At 35.4% G+C, this 22094-nt stretch overlaps 2 protein-coding genes across 3 annotated transcripts in view; both read right to left on the bottom strand.

The window, feature by feature from the left end:
- The window catches only part of LOC118740478 (calcium/calmodulin-dependent 3',5'-cyclic nucleotide phosphodiesterase 1), a 737853-nt gene that overhangs the window by 235819 nt on the left and 479940 nt on the right, over positions 1-22094 (bottom strand). The window lies entirely within an intron of this gene.
- On the bottom strand, positions 2950-3595 carry LOC118740485 (serine protease inhibitor Kazal-type 2). Its single transcript, XM_036472044.1, has one exon. It carries the CDS (start codon positions 3403-3405, stop codon positions 3157-3159), a length of 249 nt encoding a protein of 82 aa, XP_036327937.1. The 5' UTR covers positions 3406-3595; the 3' UTR covers positions 2950-3156.

Genomic DNA, 22094 nt, shown 5'->3' with positions numbered 1-22094 from the left:
ATAAGGTAGAAGATGTTTTCTCAGATCTTTATTAAACGGAGAGTAGTCTCAAAAATGATGAAGACCACTGAAAATTAACTCCATTTCATCTGTCCTAATAATCTTGATGGTCCTAGTAGTGGGTAATGCAGTGAGACTCTAGCCCAATTTAGTGCATGTGCAGTGCATGTTTGAACCAAGTCGCCGTCTCAGCCAACAGTCTCAACTTATTTTTTTTTTCTTTTCCTTTACTATTAATTCTTAGGACTGACTCAACTAATCGAATCATTGGTCAACAAGCTGACTGATAGGTATTTATATACATACATATACATAATTGGGCTACTGAGTTGCAATTATTTTTAAGTGAGTCTGAGCGTGAGGCTTATTGTTGGAAGTCAGTTATCCAACTCAACTAAGGGTAGATTTACGCGCCTTTAATATATCTATTATCTGTGAAAATTTGTTTGTATGTTTTGGCAAAGTTTTTAATAATAAAATTCTCAGTTGCAATATCGCCACATGCTATTACTTATATAAAGGATAAGAAGGTAGTGAGAATTTGCCCAGTAATTTAAAAAAAAAAAAAAAAAATACAAAAACTTACCGCAAAATATTCAGTTTGCATCATATATGTACGTATGTATATTAGTATCTGTGATTCCATTACCTGAAAATAGCTGAGGTGCTCGTGATTGGACTGTAAAATAAAAATTGTGCATGTAATGATCATCAATGCAATGCGTACTATTTGCAAAATTTGAAATTTTAGAGGCAAAGAAAAAATCTTTTTAAATTGGTATATAAAGTGTTGTGAGGGAAATTCGCAAGATGTCTAATATCTAGTAAATTTTTATGATATGGCTTGGTAGTAGTGTAGCTGAATGAAAGTTACTGGAAAATATAATTTTATATTGGACCCTTTGGATAACAACGGCAATATTTTCCGAGTAGGCGACCTTCGGCTGCGCTTTAAAATAATAACCCTCATCAGTGGAACTTTGGCTACGTTGCCCTCAGTATTTTTTGCGCATAACAGAGAGAAGTCCATCTATTTTTGAACAGTCATAATAACATACATACGGCACTAACTTTCACTGAATGCGAATGATCCATTTGTCGTTTTGAAAGAATTCATGCAGATCTCTATTACGTACTACCTTCCTATACCGACTGCTATAGAAATGCGTACATACATACATACATATGCATGTACCCAGTGGAAAATAGCTAAGCACCTTACGATGCCATGCATGTTTTTTAAGCATTTAGTACCAAAATTGTTATCATTTAGTAAAGTATAAAATGAAAACCTCCGAATAAAACTTACTAAGTATGTTTTAAAATTTATACCGCCGAATATACTACAGAACGCTACTTTACGTTCTTCGTACACTATGTGGTAAAGCGGTTTATAAGTATGTTTGATATCAAATGAATTGATCTGTTAGGAAATACATTTTTTTGGGGGATTGAGGAAAAAAAAAATTTCAGTTTTAATTTTTAATTTAAATCGTTCCCTAAACGGGTTTCCACGGTAAACGACATAATTATTTCCTGAAAAGTATAAAAAAAATTGTAAAAATATATATTTACGGCCTTATTCATAAAAAATAAAGTAGCTTTAAAAATGGTGTGTAAACTGAAAAATTTATGAAAACGTCATTTTATAAAGCTCTATTTTTATTTAAGATATTTTAACTTAAGGTTCTTCAGTAGGAGGCGCGTCCTTTTCGCTAGCATGTCAACCAAAAAAACATCGATGCATCCAAAATATCGATGATATTCTTCGATAAAATAAAATAATAGTCCATGTATCCATTTTTTTTTAACTGGCATCTCTGGTATATCCAACCGCAATTGCAGTTTTTCAATTTTAAAATTGTATGCAAATTGATGCATCGATTGCGATATGCGCTCCGATATATAGACAAATATCGATGCATCGAATCAAAACAATACATCGATGTATTTGTGCTTACACTAACATACGGCCAGTGTTGCTATTTTGGTGCTTCTGGAGCTAGATTTAGCTCTTTATTTTTCTATTTAGCTCCGAAAATCGGGTTTTAGCTCTTTTCAAATTTATGTAGCACTTTTTTAGCTCCAGAATGTTCAAGTTGTATTTAGTATGTATAAGCCAAAACTTAAGCGTTGATAAAATGGAAAATTTCGGATGCAGTGTATCCACCATAAACTCTTGGATCTAGGTTAAAGAATTCAAAAATTAATTAAAGGAAAATCATTTTTCTGGTAGCGCGGATTTTGTTTTCCCTTACTAATTTTACCTTTAAAGAGAGCTGGAAGTAAAACTTTCCAGAAAAAGTTTGGGAAAAAATTAATCAATTCAAATATCTGAAATTACAGACTTTAACAGTTTGTAAAGAATTTTTAGTTTACAGTTATAAGTGCCATAGCAACGAATTTGAAATATGTGCACCTTATTTTGGTTTTAAAAGCACTTAAACTCATAAAATTCGTTGTTTTTATAAAAATTGCCGAAAATGTAAAAACAACCTTACGTGAATAAATACTCAACCTTAATAAAAATATGTACCTCATCATTTTAGCTACTATTAGTATTATTTAGCTCTTTTTAGCTCTTTTTTTCGACCGTTTTAGCTCCAAACGAAATTTTTCTCTGGCAACACTACATACGGCGTCCATTACTTTGATTAAGTAGTGGAAATTCGGCAGGGAAGGTGTAATGACCGTCGGCTGACGCGATTCTTTTTCCTACTGGGAATATAGAATGATTTTATATGTATTTTATTCATGCATGATGGTCTTTCTATTGCTAACAGTTTTCTTGATAAAGCTCGTATATTAAAATATTATCGCCGCGATGGTAGATACGCTCACTGATAACACACTCTGCCTGCTATAAATTGAGAATACATGCCTGTAAATATACATATGTATATCTATGAATGTAGCCAATGGTGAGTAATTGACCAGAAACTTCAAAGATCTTTAAAATAAAACAACGCTTTTTATTCATAGCAAAGTATATGGTTTATATAAATAATTCACACAATAGTTTGTTTAATAAAATTGTAAATACATTTGTAAACGTATAAATACATTCATTAAGCCGAACTACATATTGTAATCATTATGTAAATTTAAAAAATTTCTCACATCAATTTAAATTAAATTTTAATGCACCGTTAATACTTAGCACGCTCCGGAACGCAGTAGATTGAGACTACGTCCTCTACGTTCCACATCCCGGCGTACACAGTCGTATTCGCAACGATTTGAATAGGTAACCAAATTGGCTGCGCAAACGGGATCAAAGTTGCGTGGACAGGGACATAGTGGCCTGCCCTCGTCGTCGAGTACAGCTGCTGTGGTCAGGCAAGATGTCGTGGCCAGAAGGATGACGCCCAGCATCAACAACGAGATTAGACGTAGAAATTGCATGCTGTAACTAGTTGACGTTTTGTTTATATTTGTCGCTTTTGTTTATTTTAATTGTAGTTATTTAAGTCCGGTGTTTATTCAGTCTAAACCAGCGCGCTCTCGTCTCTTTGTGGAAGTTCGCGTATGTGCATTCGATAATCAACTAAGTTACCTTGCCTTGCGCTGATAAGTTTTTATGCGAGTATTGTGCGGCCTTATCGCTCGCATAATTAAGTATGTACATATGTAACATAAATACGCCAATACGGGCATAGTGTTGACTACTAAGTAAGAATTGGTAAATAATAAAACGTAGTTTCGCAAAAGGGGAACTTTTTGGTGTTAAGAAAAGGGGATTATTATATGCTTGCATATGCACATACATACATACATTACGATGCATGTGGTTATAGAATTGCGAATATAAATATTTCCCCTTTTAAACGGCTTAATCAAGCTTGGGGATTTTTTGCTTGATTTTAGCTGTAGCGAAAAAATATATAGTGGTGTGTGTTATTGAAGTAATTATATTTTCATAAAAAAATTTATATTTTTTTTTTAAATTAAAATAATTGTGAATATTATATCGACGCCTCCAATCCAAACCATGCTAAGTCTGACTAAGTGTAAGGTCACTTAGAATGGTGTGGTTTAGAGGCGTCTATATTAGAAGAACGTGTATACTAACTTTTAAATCTAACTGTATATGGGCTACGTAAGCGGATCAAAAAAATACTTAGGGCGGTAAGTATTTAAGTAGGCTGACCTTTGGATCGGGACGGAATAAGAATGGTACTGAGGAACCATTTACACTAAAAAAATCTGCAGTTAGCGCTCTTACCAGTGGCATCAAAGGGCACTGTGCCATAGCACCAATGCTCCATCGATGGCGTATACCAACAAGCTCCTTCTGCAGAAGTTGTCGGGATGAGGATGACGAGGAATCAATTCACCACTTCTTTTCAGGTCAATGGCCAGCTCTCTAGACAAAGCGTCTCAAGCATTTGGGATCACGCTTTTTCAAAAGCTTGGGAGAGATAACGGAGGTGAAAATATCAAACATCCACGGCTTCATTCGGAATAGTAAATGGTTTGACAGACTTTATACTGACATTTTGGATTAACCTCAGTTGGAAGGATATACCTCCTCCTGGCACTCACAGAGGGCATTAACAATGGGCAAAACTGCCTCCGAGTGGAAGTACGAGTCAAATTCTGAACAAATTGAAAACGTCGAGCTACGGGCCACAGCTTCCAATTTATTATCTTCATTATCTAAACGTTTTGTCGATGACGACATGATTTTTTTGAACGCGGCAGCGACATCATGAATTTGTATGAGTTTGACATAAAAGAAGAGGAAGAACCGTATCTGTTGCTGGAAAAATAGAAATAGATCTGGCCACAACCACAGTCATCGTACGTGTTAAAATAATTTGACAGCTGTGGTCCGTAGCTCGTCGTTTTCATTGTGCTCGGGCTATCATTCGTACACGCCTTCCTAACCTTATCTAAGATATCTTTTGCAAATAAATCAACGCATTTAAAGGAACTTTTTTAATGACTGTCTACGTAAGTAATGATTCTCTTCAAGACATATATGCAGCTTACCCCCTTATTATGAATTTCCATGCGAAAGACGATAAACGCTTGCTAGCGTATCGTATGAAATCAGTTTTCGTATTATCGTTTTCATACGCTTGACAGACATATTATTGTGAATGACTGTGGTTCTTGTTCACTTTTTATTATGAACCAGCACAAATCACCTATGCTAACCATCGGATTTCATATGATACCCATCGATCCTTGGGGATAACAGAATGCAAGCGTTTCTCGTGCGTCGTACGAATTCATAATGGGGGGGGGGTTAGCCCTATCGTTTAGATTTAGGGGATGTGTGGATGTGTAAGCCAAAAACCGTAAAAGTTAATAAAAGCCGCGATTTTCCAAACAGCTTATTCTTCTTATCATTTGGCGCTGTAACCGCCTAAGCGATTTTGGCCGAGTTCAACAAAGCGCGTCAGTCGTTTATCTTCTGTGCCAACTGATGCTAATTGGAAATGCCCCACTTGGCCTTTCCGTCAAAGTGGGGGCCCCTCTTCCACTGCTACCACTGAATACTCTCAGAACTGGAGCGTTTCTGTCCGTCTGTGCCACATGTACATCCAGCACAGTATAGACAGTAACCAACCTTTTTGGGTTGTTGTTGTAGTAGTCGTTGTTGTTGTAGTTATATTCACTCCTGAGGAAGGCACGGGGTTGTGTGCTGCTATTTAATGGCCTTCCTCAGACTTTTTCTTAGATTTCAGGGTTGTGTGCTGCATTATTATTAGATAAATAAATTTAAGCATTTGACAAATCGTGATTTTATTTAAAGAAAATTATAAATGGTATTGAAAAACCAAACAAACGTTAGCGCGAAAGCTCTATTTTTGTGTGTTGTTAAAATTTATACATGGCGTATTGATGGTAATACAAGCAATGTATTCTTTTGTGGATTTTATGTTACTTGAGAATTTAGACAACGTGCGAGCTGCCAGGTTCTGTTATTAATATAATTAACACAAGCTTTTTCGCGTAGTTGCCTTTCAATAAATAGAATAAACAAATATTCGCAAATAAATTGGATTTATTTTATAACTGACAACTAACGTACGCTTTTTGTTCTTTTCTCCATTTTGATTTTGACTCTATTACCGCCAACAACTTTATGTGTATAAATATTTACAAGCTGTCAAAATTTTGCGTAGTCCCACGAGCTAGGTAAAAACTATGGCATTCTTATTCACAAGGAGAAATCTCAAAATTTTTGTTTGGTATTTCCAAATTTTCTCTTTTTTATCAGTTGGCAAAAGCCCTCAGTGGCAGCGCTCCGAGCGTTGAGATAGTCATTTCATGTCAATTAGTAGAAAAGTTCCATGTTGAAAAAACTTTTTTATTATGGCGAGAAAATTTTACATTGCTCTGCCAATTCGTAACTTTTTACTGCTGGAAATTTTTGACAGTTGCTCTGGTGCAAATTAAAATCAGAAATTATACAAAAAAGACTTGTCTTTACTGACTTTTATTCTTCTAGAACTAAAAGCCATGCATTTATTAGACGCCTTAGTAATAAAATTAGAACAAAACAAGTAAGAAAGTATAAGTTCGGGCGGAGCCGAACATTAAATACCCGGCGCAAGTATTAAATATATGTTTTTTCATCCTTTACGAAACCTACCGCTAGATGGTAAGCCGGGGTGTATCAATTTTGAGTAAATTAGCGTCCTTAAGATTCGAAATATTGAAGTTTCAAGCATTTCTGAAATTTACCGTTATATGAAAAGCGGCCGTAATTTTAGTCCGATTTCAATAATTTTCAGCGTTTTGCTTCTGTGTGGCAAGTACAATAACCACACACCGAGTTTGGTACAAATTGGTAGCACGATTACCGAGATACATATATGTGATCATAAGTGGGCGGTGCCACGCCCATTTTCCAAAATTTTACCATAAGCGTATTTCTTGGTAAAGAATTGTTGCAAGCGTCAATTTTGAATAAATTAGCTTTAATATTTAGTGATTTATCGAAGATTTTGTATTTCTCTAAATTACCGTTATATGGGATGTGGGCGTGGTTATTGTCCATTTAGTATGCTGTACCAAGGCCAACATCTGTGCCAAGTTTGGAAGAAATTGGTGCAGTGGTTACCAAGATATACACATGTAACCATAAGTGGGCGTGGCTGCGCCCATTTTCCAAAAATGTATAGTATTCTTATTTTTCGTATGAGAATTATTGTAAATATCAATTTTGGGTGAATTATCTTCAGTAGTTACTAAAATATCGCAGTTTTCGTAAATTTCTGGAAATTACCGTTACATGGGAAGTGGGCGTGGTTATTGTCCGATTTTGCCCATCTTCAATACCATCTGTCCTACGCCCGAAAGAAGTACACGTACCAAGTTTCGTTAAGATATCTTAATTTTTACTAGAGTTATCGTGTGCACAGACGGACGGACGGACGGACGGACGGACGGACGGACAGACAGTCACCGCTTAATCGATTTCTCTTTTCATTCTGATCATTTATGTATACATAAGTGTATATCTATCTCGATTCGTTTTGCCTGTTACAAACAACCGTTATGTGAACAAAGTTATAATACCCTTGTGCACAAGTGCGCTCGGGTATAAAAATAACCTTAGGAAATGCAATAAGTAGAAAAGAGGCCTTCTAGCACTGCTGGTAAAATCCCCATGTGAGAAAGGGACGCATAGTCACATCTACACAAAAGAACTGGTCAGGTTTTTCATATTACCCCCGAATTTCTGATGATGAAATTGCAGCATTATTGCATCAGCACTGACCGTCAGGTGACCGGTCATTTGGCAGTAAGATTTCTTGTAGGGTACATATAGCAGCAGTTAATTTCATTTAAAGATATGGCGTGTCGTCCATTTCCGCTGTAGCGTATGTAAATGGTGCATATATTTAGGCGCAATATTTAACTTCTTCTGGCGGGGCGACATCTGGAGTCTTCTAATTGTATCTCCTTGATATGATGCCTACAACGAGGTTCATAACTAGACTAGGTTAATATCTAGAATTTGCCACAAATAGCTTTGCTACACTACCGCCGGCAGCTTTAACAATTTTATAGTGGTTTTACGTTATTTGGCAAATTACGCTCTGTTAGCCATAAATCTTACTATTTTTTGACCGCCTTTGAATCAAGACCCCTGGGAATTCATTTATATTTTAAATTGCATTGTCATCGTGATTGGAACTATGCTGAAAATTTTAAGTCCCTAACTTGTCGAAAAGTCAGTTTAAAATCGATTGGATATTTCCGTGATTTCCGCGGGATGACTCAGTTAAATAAAAGTTTATAAAAACCAAATCATTCGAGCGGTTTTCGAGCATTTTGGTAATAAAAAAAATTTGCAAATTTTTTCAATTTTTTTGCCTTAAAATGCTCGATATTTGTTGAATTTATTAAAAATTTGTACACGTTAATATTCCAATTGCTCCAGAGAACCTATATCCCAAAAATTCAAGTTATATCTGCAAATTATAAGTTGTTAGAGAACTGTAAAGGCTCAAAATTGGCCCCAAAATAGCCAATATTTACCGTTGTTTCTACGACAGAAACCGAACTGGTTACTTACAAAAAATAAATTTGTCGATCGGTTTGGTATTTTATCTTTGAAACGCCACACTTTTCTTTGAAATCGCTTCATTAGTTCTCGTGCAATGATCGTTTTCGTGAAACTCTAAATATTACAACTACAACATTTCAGCATAGCCTTCATATCGAAAAGTAAGACGTATTCTACGTCGAAAGATGACCTGTAACAATAGATCGTTTCGGTCGTGGTAACTAGGTGACCTGATCCCTCCTCTAAATCTAATCTGGAGGGGAAAAAAATTATTTTAGATTCCTATAATCGAATTAGAGATATTTTTAGAATCAATTTTTTGATACAATGCTTATTTATTTACTTTTTATGAAACATCTTAACCGATTGTTATTTTCGTAAAAATTTTAACAATTTTCTTTATGTCAATGAATCGTAAAATAGTTATGCCATAACACTTCTTATAAAAATTTAACACCAAATACCTAATAATATGTATATATGTATGTAACTTATTCGTGTTCCTCGCACACACAGGACCTCGAAAAGTTTTCCTTTTTCTTCCAAATACAATTCGAAAGAACTTTCTACAAAACGCCTCTACTCCCCTCTCAAAGGTATGTGAACAAATCATCCACCGAACTTATGGCATTCTCACGCCAACCCAACGCAATGTAGACCAACTTCTTCAACTCCTCCTCCGGCCAGCCCACCTTCTGCTGGGCACGCTTCAAATACTGACTATCCGGAAGTCGCTGCAGCAGTTTAAAGAGTATTTGAAATTCGTAGCCTTGCGCTACTTGCACAGTCCGTATTAGATACCAATCGGTCGCCAATAAACGCTCGAATAAGTTGCGCAATCGCTGACGCGGCAATACGTCGCGTATGTCTTCCACTAAACCGCGCAGACCCGGTCGACCTTGAGGCAGCACAGTGTCAATTGACGGAGACTCCTTCAAAGCCGACAACGGCAATAAACTGCTTTTAAAATCAGTATACAAACGCAGATCGCAATTCATTTTGTAGCAAGCAAAAGTACGAAAAGCCCTATACTCGCGCGACCGAGTCACATTTGTGATGCGCTGACGGTGTTCCGGCGTCTGGATCAGCGTGTAGAAAGCTTGAACTTCCGGATCTTTAGCGGCGGCACGCACAATGTTTCGTATGCGCTCGAGTGGCAACAGCGCCTTGGCCTGCTTGAAGAGATTGTGAATGCCTAGGCCGTTGGGCGCATCGCAGGCCCCGAGATTAGCTAGAGAAAAGAAAGTTGGTTATGATGCTTTCAAATTTCACCCAAACCTGCAAATTACTTACACTGCGGTTTTAAGGGAAAAAGAGGTAATGTAGGATTTGGATATACAATGCCAAACGGATTGCGTTGTATGTTTCCTAGATCAATCGGCTTTTGTTCGGTAACCCCAACGGACTGCCCATTGATTTCTGGCTTTGGCGTAGAAACTTCAACGGAGTCTTGTACTGCTAAGACTCCACCAATCAGCAGTAGAGCGCTGACCAACACAAGCTTCATTTTTAATTAAGGATGATTTTCTTTTGCGTGTGGGTGGTAGCGTCGTTTTAACTCTTCTTATTTTGAGAAACGCAAGTGCACTGACTTCATTTCATTTTCGCATGCTTTTTATATGATTCTTATTTTTGAAGTCACTGCAGATTTAACAATTGTTGACTTAATTTTAGTCATTATTTGATCATTAATTATGTGTTTGATAAGAATTTTAGGTGATTAAAAATTTATGTAGATGTAGTTGTTAATACTTTTTAAATAAAAAAGAAAGGCAATAAGTTGTGCTCTAGTTTTAATGGTGATATATTTACGGCCTACACAATTTCAGGATTTGAAGAAGTTAAGAGGCTATACAAAGACATAACAGCCAGTAATAAAATAAATTTCTTAATCATAGTTAATATAGAAACATTTTTGTAATTTCACGGTTCAACAAAATTTTGCCGTATTTTATCTCAAAAATGGGGCCGACCTCATCTTATAGATTTTTTGATGTTGTTTGCCTTTACAAAATTTGTCTACCCCGTCCAGTTTTTGAGAAAAAACTGTTAAAGTGTCGAAAATGGCAAATATGGCAAATTAAAAAAAAAACAAGTAAGAAAGTCTAAGTTCGGGCGGAGCCGAACATTAAATACCCGGCGCAAGTATTAAATATATGTTTTTTCACCTTTACGAAACCTACCGCTAGATGGTAAGCCGGGGTGTATCAATTTTGAGTAAATTAGCGTCCTTAAATTTCGAAATATTGAAGATTCAAGCATTTCTGAAGTTTACCGTTATATGAAAAGCGGCCGTAATTTAAGTCCGATTTCAATAATTTTCAACGTTTTGCTTATATGTGGCAAGCACAATAACCATACCGAGTTTGGTACAAAGTGGTAGAACGGTTACCGATATACATATATGTGATCATAAGTGGGCGGTGCCACGCCCATTTTCCAAAATTTTACCATTAACGTATTTCTTGGTAAAGAAATGTTGCAAGCATCAATTTTGAATAAATTAGCTTCAATATTTACTGATTTATCGAAGATTTTGTATTTCTCTAAATTACCGTTATATGGGATGTGGGCGTGGTTATCGTCCGATTTTAAAAATTTTCGGCGATTTTTTATGCTGTACCAAGGCCAACAACTGTGCCAAGTTTCGAAGAAATTAGTGCAGCGGTTACCGAGATATACACATGTAACCATAAGTGGGCGTGGCTACGCCCATTTCCAAAAATGTATAACACTCTTAGTTTTCGTCTAAAAATTGTTGTAAATATTAATTTTGAGTGAATAATCTTCAGTAGTTACTAAAATATCGCAGTTTTCGTATTTCCGAAAATTACCGTTATATGGGAAGTGGGCGTGGTTATTGTCCGATTTTTTAAATTTTCGGCCATTTAGTATGCTGTATCAAGGCCACCAACTGCGCCAAGATTGGAAGAAATTGGTGCAGCGGTTACCAAGATATACACATGTAACCATAAGTGGGCGTGGCTACGCCCATTTTCCAAAAATTTATTATATTCTTATTTTTCGTCTAAAAGTTATTGTAAATATCAATTTTGAGTGAATTATCTTCAGTAGTTGCTAAAATAATGCAGTTTTCGTATTTCTGGAAATTACCGTTATATGGGAAGTGGGCGTGGTTACAGTCCGATTTCGCCCATTTTCAATACCAACCTACCTTGGATTAAGGGAAACCTACATACCAAATTTCGTTGAGATATCTGAATTTTTGCTCGAGTTATCGTGTACACGGACGGACGGACAGACGGACAGACAGACATGGCTTAATCGATTTCTTTTTTCATCCTGATCATTTATGTATACATTTGTCTATATCTATCTCGATTCGTTTTGCCTGTTACAAACAACCGTTATGTGAACAAAATTAATATACCCTTGTGCACAAGTGCGCTCGGGTATAAAAATTCTTAAAAACCGTCAGGCCGGGTTGAAAATTTTCATTCACCTCGTAGTTAACAAAAATTTACAATCCGTAGTACTTTTCTATCAATTCGCAAAAGCCGTTTGCACAAAAAAGTTATGAAATGCGTTTTATTTAAATCGTTTAGAAAATGAGTCATTTATGTATACCATTTTATGTGGAATTATTCAATAAATTTCGTTTTACACTATACTTTTTGAAACTATTTGGAGGTAATTATTTTTTGTTTCTTAAAAGCAACCCTGCGTGCTTGGAAGGCGTGTGTACCAATAATTTCATCCCTAGCATATTCATCCCCGAGGAAGGCGGTCGCCAAATTTACCGAAGGTTGTTTACTGGTTATATTGTGCATCCAGTTTCTCGGGGATATCAAATTCAGACAGCGCCACATAAATACAACTTCTTTTCCTGTTATCAAAAGTGCTTACAAATCACGATTGAGAGAATACAAAGTTTGCGCCGATCTCGGACCGCTATTCCTCTCTTAACGAGTTTGACAGAATCGTGGTTTGCATGACGTCACACTTGTGCAACTTGTTTAGGTTTTCCTTGCAACATTTTTTCTTCTTCTTCCATTCTCGCTCACGTTTTGGCATTTCTCTCTCGCAATTGCACCAGTGTGACGTCACACAAAAGTTATTCTCAAAAATCCACTCTGATCGGCGCAATCTTGTATTCCATCATTCTTGCTTACAAATCATTTGCCGATTGAGAGCGGTGAGAGAATCAGGCTTGCCAGATTTTTCTTTTGTATTCCTCAAAAGTAAATGTACGCAAACATATTTTTTTTCATAAATTTTTTTGATGCGGCATGTTAGGCGGCAAACTGTCAAAGAGCTAAAAGAGAATATATAAAAACAAAATATTTCCGCTTCTGGCTTAAGTTGACGTGTTGACTAGTCATTGATGATTTCTGACGGCAAGTTAATTTAAGGTAAGTCGAGACTAACTGAGGCTTTTCTCAAATAAGTTCTTACTCAATTTCAATGGGGTTCCTATCTCAATAAGTTGGGGACTGCACCACCGACGGATAGGTATATGTCCTGGTTAGTTTTGCATGGTTTCTGCACGGCCGTCGGCAAAAAAAAGACAAACATACCTACGTACATACATATGTCAAATGGTTTGAGAGTGTGTAAAGGCGTGCGGAACTATGTATGACTGCAGGGTTGCAAAGCTCTTTCGCAGCAGCACAGGATTGAATTCTGAGTACCTATGTAAGAATTAGGCGGATAAATCGGCACTGAGACTAGGTAACAGATTAACTGACGCAAGATTAATTGGGAACAGTAAATTTTGTGAGATAACTGTTAAAGGACCAGTTATGCATACTTACATTTTTTTTTGTTTTGGGTTGACTTGAGAAATGTCATACAAGTGACATTCGCTTGGTTAGTTGGGGTGAGAAAGGGACCAATGTGTGTAAATGCTGTTCCCAAGATATCTTTGAGTCATGCGAAATGTCTTTAGAAATCATCACAGCAAGTGTGAATTCCCTTGATTTGTGTGAAATAATTTGACAGAACGTAAGTAATTTACGCAGCATGTAAACATAGTTTAAGACTTGGACCTCGAAAATTAACATAATTAAATACTTCGTTTTGCTGAAACAATTTGCCGTGCGTCAAAGCTCGAGCTGGCGAGAACTTCACTTGCGGCAGATATTTTACACCCTCTTAGCAGATTCTAAAGGGTTGAATTTTCTGATGGAGTTAAGCTACTAACGCGTATTGTACTTAAGGGCGATGCCGAAGAACTGAGGATACACTTTAAGAAATAGTCAAATCTATGTGGCGGCAATTTAGGTCGACAGGTTATTAAAGCGATATATGGTACTTACTTTCGACGACATACACATGTATGTATGTACATTAGACTGGATCACCAAAAAAAGGTGGGATTTTTCAGCTGGGATTACAAAATCTATTATATTTTAAAACTTCCACCAAAATATTTCGGAAAAATATTAAGATTTACGTGAGCTGGACCGATTTGAAAATACCTCCAAAAATGGACCTTTTTATGAATAAAAATAGTTTCTAAAAGGAGTTTTTGAAAGAAATCCCCTCAGATGACAAAATAGTTTAAGCTTAGAAAATCTATATAAAAATATTCTAAAATTTATTGAACGGAATCATAATAATGAGATCTGTGATGCTGTTTTTTAACATTTTTCAGAGCCTTTGTTTAAGAAAAACTTGAATAACTGGGCCAAAACTATACAGATATAGATTTCCGAAGCATTAGTGGAAAGGTATTTTCCCACACTTTTTATTTCTTTTCAAAAAAACTCAAACCCGTCCCAATTTTTTCTTTATCAAATACCAACACATGACGCTGGTTTATTTTACCTTTCTCTTTCGTGCTTTGAATGAGCTTGTTTACAAAGAAATAGAAAGGGTGAGAAATGTGTTTTTATTTTTATAAGTCTGAATCGGTAAAGTTTAGGCTGAGTTATTCAAGTTTTTTTTGAACCAGTCTTTGAAAAATTTCAAAAACAGTTTAAATATTCTACTTATTTTAGCTCAAATGCAAGCAAAAGTATCTCGAAAAATACAAGTTATTAGAAATGTATTTAAGAGAGGTTTGAAAGGTTTCTGTTCTGTGGGCAAAGGAAACATTTTGTGTCGACGTGGTCGGACCAAGGGAAGTAGTTGTAAGGGGGTGTTTGAAGCGGTGGTTACTGTTGGGTGGGCTACCTTCACAAACACGATGAGTATGCCGGAGCCGTTTCTCCAGTATCCAGACGCCAAATGCGCCAGAGTTACATGGGGTCTCTCGAGGTCGATGAAGCTCTTCATCTGCGATGGGCGATGGTTCAACTGCGACAATGGCATTATAGAAAAGAGAGGTGTAATAGCTGCTTGGGCATAAAATTGTGTGCTCTTTGGGGAGCATTGAGCCTTCGTTATGCAGGTGGTGTGTAAAATTGTGAATGCAGCGGAAATAGCGGACCGGTAGTGCATCCTAAATTTATGCTTTAATATTAAAACTGAACTAAAGAAACGTGTTAAGCAGCGGTTTAAGGATAAGATATACGGGACAATTCTGGATAAGATGGATCAAGTCCAACGGTCGCAATGGACGAGTGAGCAAGTTACTGGTGTGCCACTCGAGAGATCTGAGGTTCGAATCCTCATCTCATCTCATCTCATCTCAGCGAAGCAAATCGCAATTGTTATCAGGACTTTAGCGTACTTATTCTTTTTGAAATTTCTAAATTCCATCACTGGTATGTATGTACATAGCTAGAGAAAAGTGATTGAAACTTTTGCTGATAATGCATACAATTTAAAACAAACTACAGTTTCGCAAACAAATCTGACTTCCTGAACTGAATTTTTCGCAATGCATTATCAAAGTTCTAGCATTATCATAAAGCAGATCTCTTTAGGCAAAACAGCACAGGTATTTATTAAATAAAAGTTCTTTTTTTCCAAGATTCGGGCTATACTCGTAAATATTTTTGAGGGCCTTAATTTTTTAACATACATAAAATACTTATTAATCGACTTCACAAAAATGAGCAGGTTATCAATTCGCCGGAATATTATTATTTTGTTTTTTATGTATGTTACCGCATAACTTTGGACTACGTTAACCGATATCTAAAATTCTTTTTTTAAAAGAAAGGTATTACCTCACAGGTGGTTCCATTCTAATTTAAAATCAACCATTGGATCATGCAGAAATCAACGATAATCTTACATTTTTATATGAGAATTGAAGTCGGTTTTGTTTTTTGCATAGAAAGTACTTGTTTTATATAAATTATTTTGGCAATTTTACTTTATTTTTGGGTTCTTTTTTTTACATATTTATATCACATAGACTTTCATACACATAATTGCCGCCTTAATAAAATTATGCACACGCTCCTTGATGCCTCACAGTTAAACCTCTGCCTTGACATTTCAGATCACATTCGTTGCTATAGGTTTGCCCATTGCTTCCACAAACAGGTCGATAGATGTAAGGGCAGGCACATAAGCCTTGTCCATTTGATGAAGTGAAGCATATCGCCAATGCCAGTAAAAGTATAGCGAAACACTGTAGGTATTTCATTACGTTTATTTTTTATTATTCAAATCGTTAGAAATAATATTCGATGATTTGCACGGTTGAGCTGCACACTAATTAATGAAAATAATTTGCCTTAACGTGTGAAATTTATACACTTTGTACGAATGCATGTTTGTAAGTACCCTGCAGGAAATTGAATTAGTTTGAAAGTAATTTATAAACTACTCTATATTCAATGATAACTAATTGAAATTCTCACTATTTTACCTGCAACGAACTCATTTATTTAACATGGCGATGTCCTAGGAAGCAGTTAATTACCTTTTCCTGCAAGTATTTTCAACTAATTTAAAATGCATTTGGATTAAACCACTTTTAGGTCAGTCGTTTGAATTTGCTTACGTTCTGCACTTCACAGATGCTTTTTCATGCTTCCCAGACACAAATTGTTTCTTTGAGTAAAAAAAAGTATCGAAATTCGAAATTGATAAAAAAAAAATCACTTGCTTCCGTCAGGGTATGTACGCTTGGGAAACATGTAGCATGATTAGAAGATTCTATTAAAGCTTGCCTTTTATTTAACCTGTGTATATATTTAGCCGGTTTGACAACAAAATTAAACAAATTGTTATCGCTAAAAGTCACAGCTGCCTTGGAAATCCCATTTGTTTTTTATTTTTTTAATATGTATGTATGAAAATACGAGTAGTTTTTATAAAGCTTATTTTTCAAGCAAATTGTTTGTGGAAAGAGTTGTAAATTTAAGACTCTTCTAATGATGACAGTTTTATAAGTTACGAACATGCTGCAATAATTAAAGTCAAATATTTGAAAAATGGAACTATTCATATGCGATAAACTCGAAATATTTATTACAGGCTTACATATGGGTGATTCCATAAAAATGTAAACCGAAAATGCACGTAAAGGTGACCTCAAACAGATTCGACACAAAAATTTACGGTAAGACTGTTTCGATCGGAAGGTCTGGTCGGAAAAAAATAATATATCTAACGCAGAGATTCTTAAAGTGTGTTCCGAGGAACCCAAGGGTTCCGTAGAAAAGTCACCGGGGTTCCCCGCGAAATTAATTTTGGTATGAATAAACACGGCGGTCGGTTTGCGTTGCACACAGAAAGAAAAGTTCTATAAACAGCTTGACCGAGACGCAAGTATCTATTTTCAGGTATGTATACATATGTACTCGTAGTTGGTATGATTGCCGTCCTGAGTGCCATACCTACATAAGGTTGCAAACAGAGTGGAAGCGAAGCCGAAGACGAAGATGAAGACGAAGCCGAAGACGAAAAACAGTACAGTAATAAACATATGAAAGTGATCACAGTGCAAGCAAAGACGGAGGCGAAGATGAAGATGTTGCGCAAGCGGTCAGCTTGAAACAGTGCGGTACTGTTTTCAAAGACGAATCGCTTGCTGTGATGAGTTGTTTACAATTTATTTAACTGTTTGCAATTGTGAAAAAACGCGTTTTTTAAGAAATTTGCTAAATTTTTGGCAAAATGTAATCAAACGTATTAATTGGCATTCTTGTATATTCGAAAAATGTCTGTCCGTCTTGCCGTAACACATAATACATGTGGCGAAAATCTCCAAAAGTTGTCCTATACAAATTATTTCATTAATTGCTATTTTTTTTCTTTATTTTCTTTTGATTTTATCTAAAAAAAAGGGTTTTATTTAGAAACAAATCTTCATATCATTCATCTTCCACTATGTACACTCGCCAGCTTGCCCGCAACGCAAGCAATTCGTCTTCGGCTTCGTCTTCCACTCTGTTTGCAACCTAAGAGCGTTGAGCGTTGCACTTGCTCTGGCTAGTTTGTTATTTTCTAACCGGCATGTGCTGTTGGCCGCTGTAGCCAAAGCGTTATATACAACTTTTTACAAGGAACGCGATGAATTGCCAAGTGAAATGTGAAATGTCATAACTAGGCACTTGGAAAATCACCTGAAATCTTACGTCAGATTATTTTTCGGATGGTAGTAGTAATATCGGCTTGGTACAAAATCCATTTACGAAGCATTCATAGATCTTCAGAGTACTTCGACATTGAAACACACATTTTATTCTGTGTCTGTGAAAGAGGTTAGTGTTAGGAGTGAATATCATGAAGTCGCTAAAAAGGCCATCTTGAACTTTGCTTCCTTTTGTCACAATGTACTCTGCCAACAGGGTTATCAGCTTAAACTTATAAAAAAAAACAAATTCATGTCGAAATTGGTTGCTACACCAGAAATGCGCATGCAGCTTTCAGATATATCTAACCACTATCTTATACAATAATTAATAACAGTGGAACAGTTTCATTCTTCACATTAAAATTTAAAGTATGTATACTATTATTTTTCTTCTAGTAAAAGTTTTTATTCATATTTAAATTGCTCTGCCTTTGATTTTTAGTAATTTGATGTGGGGTTCCATAAATGAAAGGTGTTTAGTAAGGGCTCCTTCATCTCAAAAGTTTAAGAACCCCTAATCTAACGTATACGGGTACATGGGCCAAGTTCTCTGCTTTTTAAAATATAAACCGGAAAAATTGTCTTGCTATGTGGCGCCAGGATCGAGATATTTTGAAAAACCTTTTTTATGGTTCGATTTGGTTCGAATTTGGCGTATGTAGTTGAAACATAATAAATCACAGATTTCCAAAAAATTTGCCCTGAATTGGCGCCGAAGTCAAAATAGAAAGTGTATTCGACATAAAATGCAAGTTTCTATTTGCGTTAAAAACTTATTAAAAAGCTTTTCTGATAACAGTCGCCATTCGACAGACAGTGGCAAATTACCGAATGTTTGGAAACGTATGCTCGCTTAAGATTGTTATTGTACCATGATTTTGTTTTTAAAGGCCTGTATGCAGCTCTCAAGAAAAGCAAACACTCCATATAAAATGACGTACAAGAAATGGCTAAGAAATTTTCTTAAGTCAAATTTCCTTAAGGCAGTACGCAGTTCTTAAGGAATTTACTACGCTTTCTACTACGGTTTTCTAAAGTTTTTTGTGAAAAAAGAGCAGAAGGCAACCCAAGTTTGAAACAGGAATATTTGCCCGTTCCATTATTTCTTGAGGAAAGAGTGAGGCAACAGGCTGTGAAGTATCAAAAATGTCAAAATTCCTTGGAAACGAAACAATGGCAATTTTTTCTTGACCGTTTTCTTGAAATACAATAGCTCAACTCGGGCAAAATTTCCTTTTAGCTACTTAAGCAACCCTGCTGGTAGCTGGCAAGAAACATGTGATTAGTTCAACGGGATTTATACACAAAAACAATAAAAATTAGTAATTATGCAAGATATTTGCATTATATATTTACTAGGGTGGGTTAAAAAAAAATCAAGTATATTTTTTTTGGGATACGACACACGAAAACTAGTTCCTAGGTACCTCTAGAGAGTACTTACCAAATCTGAGATCTTAATATTAATTTCCAATTTAGTCTCATATAAAAATGGTAATATCTTATCACCAATAGATCGTTAAACCAGTTGCATCATCAATATTTACAGGAAATCAAACGCTCTACAAAAATGGTCTCATATACTCTTTTCATTAATCTCACCATTTAAAAAATATTCTAGGTCAAAGACTGAAGTATTTTAAGGAAAATAACTTTTTGTTTTGAATTTTGTAACTTACTAAAAAATAATTATTGTGAAATGAGTTTCAATTATTTCTTTAGGAAATTAAACGCTCTAAAAAGGTCTCATGTGGTTAATCGATAACTCTAACCATTTAGAAGATATTCGCAGTAGAATCCCAATGCCTACTGATTTTAATAGTTTTTCAATAAATATTTTCAATTTATTCATTCAATTTATGAATTTTGAGAATGACCCACCCTGATATATATTCAAGCGATTTGACGAATCCACAACTATATTTTTCAAACAACAAAAATAATTCGTGATTATATTGTTTTCTTCTAGAACTTTGAAAGCTGCCATCACCCAGCAGGACGATAGAAATAAATCTACCGCCATGAAAGGCCGCCTAGCGAACGTCGCATTTCGCATTGCCTGTGTTCAATTTCATATGCTTGCGGATGTTCTAAATTTGACAGAGTGAATTTCGCGGTGGTGAGTTCGCCGTTCGGCGGCATTGTATTTCAGCTATAGAGATTTACTACCAAGCATCAAATTCAAAAATTTTCTCGTTTTGAAAAAAAGGAAAATTACTAAATTTAGTGCGAAAATCACCAAGTTGGCAACAGTGTGATTAAGAGCTTTCGGTCAAAAGAGATTTTCACCATGAGAATCTTTTTCCATAATATCTTCCGTGCCAGAATAAACAAAATCTTTCAAACTATCTTGCGTACTGTTTTTCAATTGCCTTACAATAAGGCTTAGCCAGAATTGCCCTGTGTATTTGTACTATATCTAGTTGTTCTGGTTCAGCGGATAAAAAGTTATTTTTTTTAAATAAATTCTTCGAACTTTGTTTGTCTTATTGATTTCTCAATTAAAGCTACTACTTTTAGCAGTCATATTGTTATTTTGGTCATAATTTCTGATTAAGAGTAAGTCGAGAAAATATGTAAAATAAATCCGGGTTCTCCATTTTTTTTTTTTAAATTTGAAAATAGGCAACCGGATATTTTTAAACCCGGTTTTTGAGACAATGCGAATAATCGAACTTCGTAATTTATAAGAGTTTATGTACATATATGCAAATGGAAAAAACAAATTTCCAACCTTAAACATTTTTAATCGCTTACAAATGTTATTAACAGCAATCTCTACATGGCATGCACTGGTAAATTTTATAAGACTTTTCGCTTAAAGCTATTCGTATTTTCTACCAACTGGCCTAAAGCTCAGTGTTTAAATGCTAAAGTGTTAGTTACTAAGTGTTAGTGAAGCTTTTTGCAGTAAGCTATATTTTAGAACTAAACTTTAGTTACTACATAAAGCTAAAACTGAAGAACTTGCAAGAACTTACTCTGCTAGAGCTTATTGAATTTGCTGGCTAGCAAAGCTTTAATACATACATATGCATTCAGTATGTATTTATGTATACATGGTATGTATACATTGGAGACCTGCACGAGTAAGTCAAAATGTGGTACTCTTTTCATATCATCATTTTCATATAAGACTTTTATGTTGAACGAAGATTAATTTGAAAAATGGGTCAAAATTATAAATCTTAAAAATTCATTTGAAACGTGTAAATATTTGTAACGGAAATTGTATGACAAAATGGAAGTTACAAGAAACAAGTAATTTTTAAGCAAAAAACAAACCGACTTCAATTCTCATATACAAATTTAAGATTATCGCGTAATTTTTTCATGATCCAATGGTCGGATCTAAACCAAATTAGTATGGGCCAACCTGTGAGGTAACACCTTTCCTTTAAAAAGAGAATTATTGAAATCGGTTAACGTAGTCCAAAGTTAGGCGGTAACATACATAAACAAAAAATGTGCCGGCGAATTGATAACCTTGCTCCTTTTTGTGTCGGTTAAAAATGAAAAGAATAGTTATAAAATGAAGCGAAAAGTTCAATAATGGTTGTCTTTAAATCCTTTGATTTATTTTATTCTTAAATGTATACATATGTATTTTTTTTGCATTTCGCTTAATGAATTTCACATGTAACGCGCTCACGGCGATGCCAAAATAGTAGTCATCCGCTGCTACGATGTCGCATCGGCCGAATCGGCATCCAAACAAATTTTGGAAAAGTATTCAGTTTAAAATATCTCCAAAAACCGAGTTCTTAATAAATAAAGTTATTAAAAAAAATGTTTTCCAGAAAATCTCATCAGATAAAAGAGTTTAAGCTTAAAAAGGCTGCATAAAAATGTTTAAACATTTTATCAGCGGAATTAAAATAATGAGATTTTTGATGATATTTTCAAATAGGTCCAGCTCAGGTAAATCTTAATATTTCCCCGAAATATTTTGGTGGAACTCTTAAAATTCCGATGGAAAACAATACCAGTTTTTTTATATGGAGTGAAGCACCCTAATATGAATGTGTGCATACAATTAATGTATGTGCCCTAGACTGGGTCGGTCCCCATACAAAAAAAAAAAGTTGCTAATGTCCGCCCCTAAATTTAAAGATTATGTTG

The sequence above is a fragment of the Rhagoletis pomonella genome, unplaced genomic scaffold, assembly GCF_013731165.1.
Source record: "Rhagoletis pomonella isolate Grant_MI unplaced genomic scaffold, Rhpom_1.0 Rhpom_scaffold_00006, whole genome shotgun sequence".
Taxonomy (NCBI): domain Eukaryota; kingdom Metazoa; phylum Arthropoda; class Insecta; order Diptera; family Tephritidae; genus Rhagoletis; species Rhagoletis pomonella.
Note: the sequence above shows the minus strand (reverse complement) of the source record. Positions and strands in the feature narration are given on the sequence as shown.